Genomic DNA, 5,247 nt, shown 5'->3' on the forward strand with positions numbered 1-5,247 from the left:
GCGGCTTGGACATATGTCAGAGAAAGGTCTATCATTGCTTTGTGGACAAGGTTTGCTGAAGAATATGAAGAAACCAAAAATAGAATTTCGTGAGTATTGTGTGTATGGAAAGGCACATAGGGTGAAATTTTCTACAAGCAAGTATAAAAGCAAAGGGTTGTTAGACTACGTGCATACTGATGTTTGGGGCCCGGCGAAAGTTACTTCCAAGGGTGGTTCCAGGTATTTTGTTACTTTTGTTGATGATTATTCCAGGTATGTTTGGATTTACTTCTTCAAACATAAGAATGAGGTATTCGATACTTTTAAGCAGTGGAGAGCAATGGTTGAAAACTGAACAGGTAGGAAGCTGAAAACTCTACGATCTAATAATGGCACAGAGTACACGGATGGGGCTTTCAAGGAGTTTTGTGACCGAGAAAGCATTGCAAGACACTAGATAGTTAGAGAAATACCACAACAGAATGGAGTCACCGAACGACTGAATCATACGCTACTTGAGAAGGTAAGGTGTATGCACTCTAATTCTGGGTTAGGTAGAGAATGGTGGGCAGAATTGGTTACTACAGCTTGCTACATAGTGAATCGATCCCCACACTCTTCTCTAGATGGAAACACATCACCTTATAAGGTGTGGTCAGGGGAACATACAGATTACGAGAAACTCAGAGTCTTTGGATGCACAGCCTATTATCATGTCAAAGATAATAAGCTTGATGATAGAGCTAAGAAGGTAATCTTTTTGGGGTATCCAAGAGGGGTTCAAGGCTATCTCCTTTGGAGTGTAAATGATTCTAAGTTTGTAATTAGCAGGGATGTTACCTTTGATGAACGATCTATGGTAGCTTTGTCTAAAAATATGGTGATGTTGGAAAAACTTCAAATACTCAAGTGGTGGAGATAGAGTCTAAATACCAACAAATAGACTCTAGTAATGTTCAGGTAGAGCATCCTAATGCTACTCGAGATGACGCAGAGGATGAACTTGATCATGAGAAAATTCAGCGAGAAAATGCACATACATTACAACAGCAGTAGCAGGATTCTTTGGCATCTACTAGGCCAAAGAGGAATTATAAATTTGTTTAGAAGTTCGGGTCAAACAAGCTTTTGAGACATTATGGGCAGATAAACTTGGTAGATTATGCACTCTCAGTGGAAGATGATGAACCGGTCACCTTCAAACATGCTATCAAAGACAAAGATAGAGAGAGTTGGTTTGTCGCTATAGAGAAAGAGATGCAATATCTTCATAAGAACAAGACATGGGATGTGGTACCATTGTCCATGAAAAAGACCGCAATTAGTTGTAAGTGGGTGTATAAAAGAAAAGAAGATCCTACTAAGTCAGATGGTACAAGATTCAAAGCTAGGTTAGTAGCAAAGGGATTTGCATAGAAAGAAGGTGTTGATTACAATTTTTCTCCTGTGGTGAAACACACTTCCATACGGGTGCTTTTAAGTCTTGTCGCTCATCGTGATCTTGAGTTGGAACAACAAGACGTGAAGACTGTATTCTTGCACGGTGACTTAGAGGAAGAAATCTACATGTATCAACCTGAGGGTTTCAAGGTTAAGGATAAAGAAAGTCCGGTATGTCGCTTAAGGAAATCGCTATATGGATTGAAACAATCTCCTCGGCAATGGTATAAGCGATTTGACTCCTTTATGTTAAAATAAAGTTTTTCCAGAAGTAATTATGATTGTTGTGTATACATTCGTAAGCTTCCTGGAGGTGATTATATCTATCTTCTATTGTATGTGGATGACATACTTATTGCCTCTAAGAGTAAGGTAAAGATAGATATGTTAAAGGTTCAACTTGGTAAAGAATTTGAAACAAAAGACTTGGGTGCTGCACGAAAAATATTAGGCATAAAAATTAAAAGAGAGAGATCAAGTCAAAAATTGTTCTTGAGCCAAAGAGGATACATTGAGCGCGTCATTAAAAGGTTTGAATTGAAAAATGCTAAATCAGTGGTAACGCCGTTGACTCCACATTTTAGGCTCTCTAGTAAACAATCTCCCACAACAGCAGATGATAAGGCTTACATGAAAAATGTACCTTATGCTAGTGCAATCGGTAGCCTAATGTATGCTATGGTGTGTACACGCCCAGATATTTCACAGGCAATCAATGTTGTTAGCAGGTTCATGGCAAACCCGGGTAAGGCACATTGGGAAGCAGTCAAGTGGATATTAAGATACTTGAAGGGCATCATTGATACAGGTTTATGCTTTAGTGGAAAATCATGTCAAATTAGTGACTTTGTTGATTCTGATTATGCTGGTGATCTAGATAGAAGACGTTCTATGACTGGTTATGTATATAAAATACAAGGTGCTCCAGTTAGTTGGCGATCGATGTTACAAGTTACAGTGGCACTATCTACTACAGAGGCTGAGTACATGGCAGTAGCAGAAGGGTGAAAGAAGCATTGTGGCTAAGGGGTCTTCTAGATGATTTGGGGTTAAAGCAAGATTGCGTGAATCTGAGTTATGATAGTCAAAATGCAATTCATTTGGCTAAAAATCAAGGTCATCATGCTCGTACCAAGCATATTGATGTAAGATATCACTTTGTGCGCGATTTTATAGAGAAAGGTAACATTTCTCTTATAAAAGTATACACAGATGAAAACCCTGCTGATATGTTGACTAAAATAGTGTCAGGAAGCAAGTTCCAACACTGTTTGGAATTGCTCAATATTGCTTCGTGTTAGGCATTACATAGAGAAATAGAGGAATTACGATTGGTTTGATCCTGAACAAGGGTATGTAGGCAATCATTGTAAAAATGATGCAACTGGATATGAATACCACACTTTGATCGTCCAAAATTTGAGTAGATTTCAAATTGTGAATGAGGTGGAGAATTATGAGAATAAAAGAAAGACATAGAGAAAATAAAGGGAGGTAGACAAAGGATGGAAGAGAGAAAATAATGGATAGGTAAGGAGCTTTTATATAAAATTATTTTATAGTATGTTCTCTTGTTATTTATAGAAGTTAAAAAATTATATAAATGAGTGAAATCAAAATGTATTCAATTCAATTAAAACAAAAGGAATTCACATCCATAGCAATTATTCATTTTCTTTTTTTTCTCTTTAATAACTATATAACGAGTGTATTATTGTGAGTAATGTTCAATTTTATATTACTTTCTATCTATATTAGAAGTCAAAATTTCGCTACAGACTCAACAGATACATGACATAATATAACTCTAACATTTTTATTATTGTAAAATTAAAAAAACAGAAATATCAAATATCGATTGGAAAAAATATTACAAAGTCAAACCTTTGGAATTATATTGTTCTTAGCACATAATGAGAAATTTAGAAACCCATGAAAAATATAAGAACGATAAAGAATTGTAAAAAGCATAACTAAAATCTTTCGCTCCATGTCTTCTTTACAACAAACTAGGATAAAGTTGAATTTCCCTTCGTTGAAATGGGTATATATAGTAATAAACACAATCAAATCTTATTCCATTGACTTATAAAATAGAAACAAACATGAAATTACTATATTGCCCTCTACAGACACAACACAATTAGAACATGAATTGAAATACATCTAATCTCCTATGGTTTCGTAATAAGAGCTTCGATCTCGTTCCTAAACTTGGGCATGGCTGCATTGGGGAGTGACACAAAGATCCTAGCACCTCCATCCATTGAAGGATCCAAGCTACTCGGAGATGAGAAAATACACAAATGCAATTTATCAAACAAACCACATGGGGCAGGAACAAAATTCACCGGTTGTGTCCATCCTAAATCCATGTTCTTTGAAAAACCCAAATGTTTCCAGTCTGTCAAAACCATGCACGCACCCCTTCCATCATAATCGAAATCGTCGTCGGCCGCCGTCGCCGACGTGTCGATCATTCTCTTCACGTACTCCTTTGTCTGAGCAACCTTCTTAGTTTCTTTGATGACCCTCGCTACATGGGAGAGTGGTCTTTCGTTGACTTCTCTAGCAGTCAACACAATGTTTGCATCCACAGCAATATTCCCATAATACCCTTTAGGCAAAGGAGGATCAAGAAGGTCCTTTCTTATCCCTACTATGATAGTCAACATAACTTTACCATCACTGTTCAATTTCAAAGCTCTTGTTCTTGCCCTCCAAACATAGGAAGCAAGAGACTCAAAACTTGTGAAGCTTTCTTCCATGTTATTGTTTTGTTCACTAATAATTTCCTTCATCAAACTCATCTTGAGCCTTTTTATGCTCTCATTGTCAACTTTAAAGCATGCATGAACAAGTTTTTTGGTGGGCAAATAAGGTGAGACTGCGGCAGAGGACTCATCCATAGGAATCTCCAAGGGCATTTTGGTAATTGAACCAACAAGCTTTTCTCTCTCCCATGCAGGCTTCACCGATGGCTCGGTTTTTCCACTTGCAAATTCGGCTATGGCTTGCAAGAATTGAGATTTTCCACTGCCATCAATTATAGCATGTGAGGTTCCTAAGCCAATTGTGAAACCCCCACATAGAAACTTGGTTACCTTGATCAACAAAGGGTATAATTGGAAACCATGTTCATCTTCAGAAGGAAGATCAAGTACCAAGTGTTTTGCAATCTCTGTGTTACTACCATCAAGGTAGTGGAGAGAAGAAAGGTTGCAATTAGCAATGGCTTCTACAAAGGGAACTCCATTTGCATTGCAATTAACTCTAAGTTTCCCATCAGCATGTTTTACTATTCTACCCGCCAAAGGGTAGTAATAAAACAAAGCCTTTGAGAGTGCTTCTTTGATCATAAGGGCAGGGTCATTTTGGTCATTTTTCGGGGATTGATATATTTGAACAATATGGCATAGGCCATTGTTATCAGCTCTATTATCAAGTGCAGAGAGTGAAATGTTGCCATTTGGTGTGGGTTTTGATGGTTTCACATAAACAATTTGTTTAATGTCAAACTTTAGCGTTCTCTTATGATGATTTGCCATGGAAATTAAAATTGTGTATGTGTGTATGAATTTGGTGAAAGATTCTATGTTACTGAGATTTGAGATATGAGAAATGGTTTAGTGAGATTTGAGAGATATGAGAGGTGGTTTATATAATAACACTTGGTAGATGAACCTTCTTGTCGCCATGACCATCATTCATAAACTAAATTATCTTTATTATTAGTTTTAATCATGTCTTACAAACTTGAGGTTTTTTTTTTTTTTTAAATCTAACAAACTTCTTATACTAAAAATGAAGAAATTAAAAACGAAA

The 5,247-nt window shown here is 36.7% G+C and overlaps 1 protein-coding gene across 1 annotated transcript; it reads right to left on the bottom strand.

The window, feature by feature from the left end:
• Positions 1 to 3,437: 3,437 nt before the first annotated feature.
• Positions 3,438 to 5,045, bottom strand: LOC130971088 (spermidine coumaroyl-CoA acyltransferase-like). The gene has a single exon (XM_057897088.1). It carries the CDS (start codon positions 4,968 to 4,970, stop codon positions 3,597 to 3,599), a length of 1,374 nt encoding a protein of 457 aa, XP_057753071.1. The 5' UTR covers positions 4,971 to 5,045; the 3' UTR covers positions 3,438 to 3,596.
• Positions 5,046 to 5,247: the final 202 nt, after the last annotated feature.

The sequence above is a fragment of the Arachis stenosperma genome, chromosome 1 (assembly GCF_014773155.1).
Source record: "Arachis stenosperma cultivar V10309 chromosome 1, arast.V10309.gnm1.PFL2, whole genome shotgun sequence".
NCBI lineage: Eukaryota > Viridiplantae > Streptophyta > Magnoliopsida > Fabales > Fabaceae > Arachis > Arachis stenosperma.

Bases quoted from the DNA above. Each gene is read 5' to 3' on its own strand.
- LOC130971088 (XM_057897088.1), bottom strand. From the start codon at position 4,970: ATGGCAAATCATCATAAGAGAACGCTAAAGTTTGACATTAAACAAATT.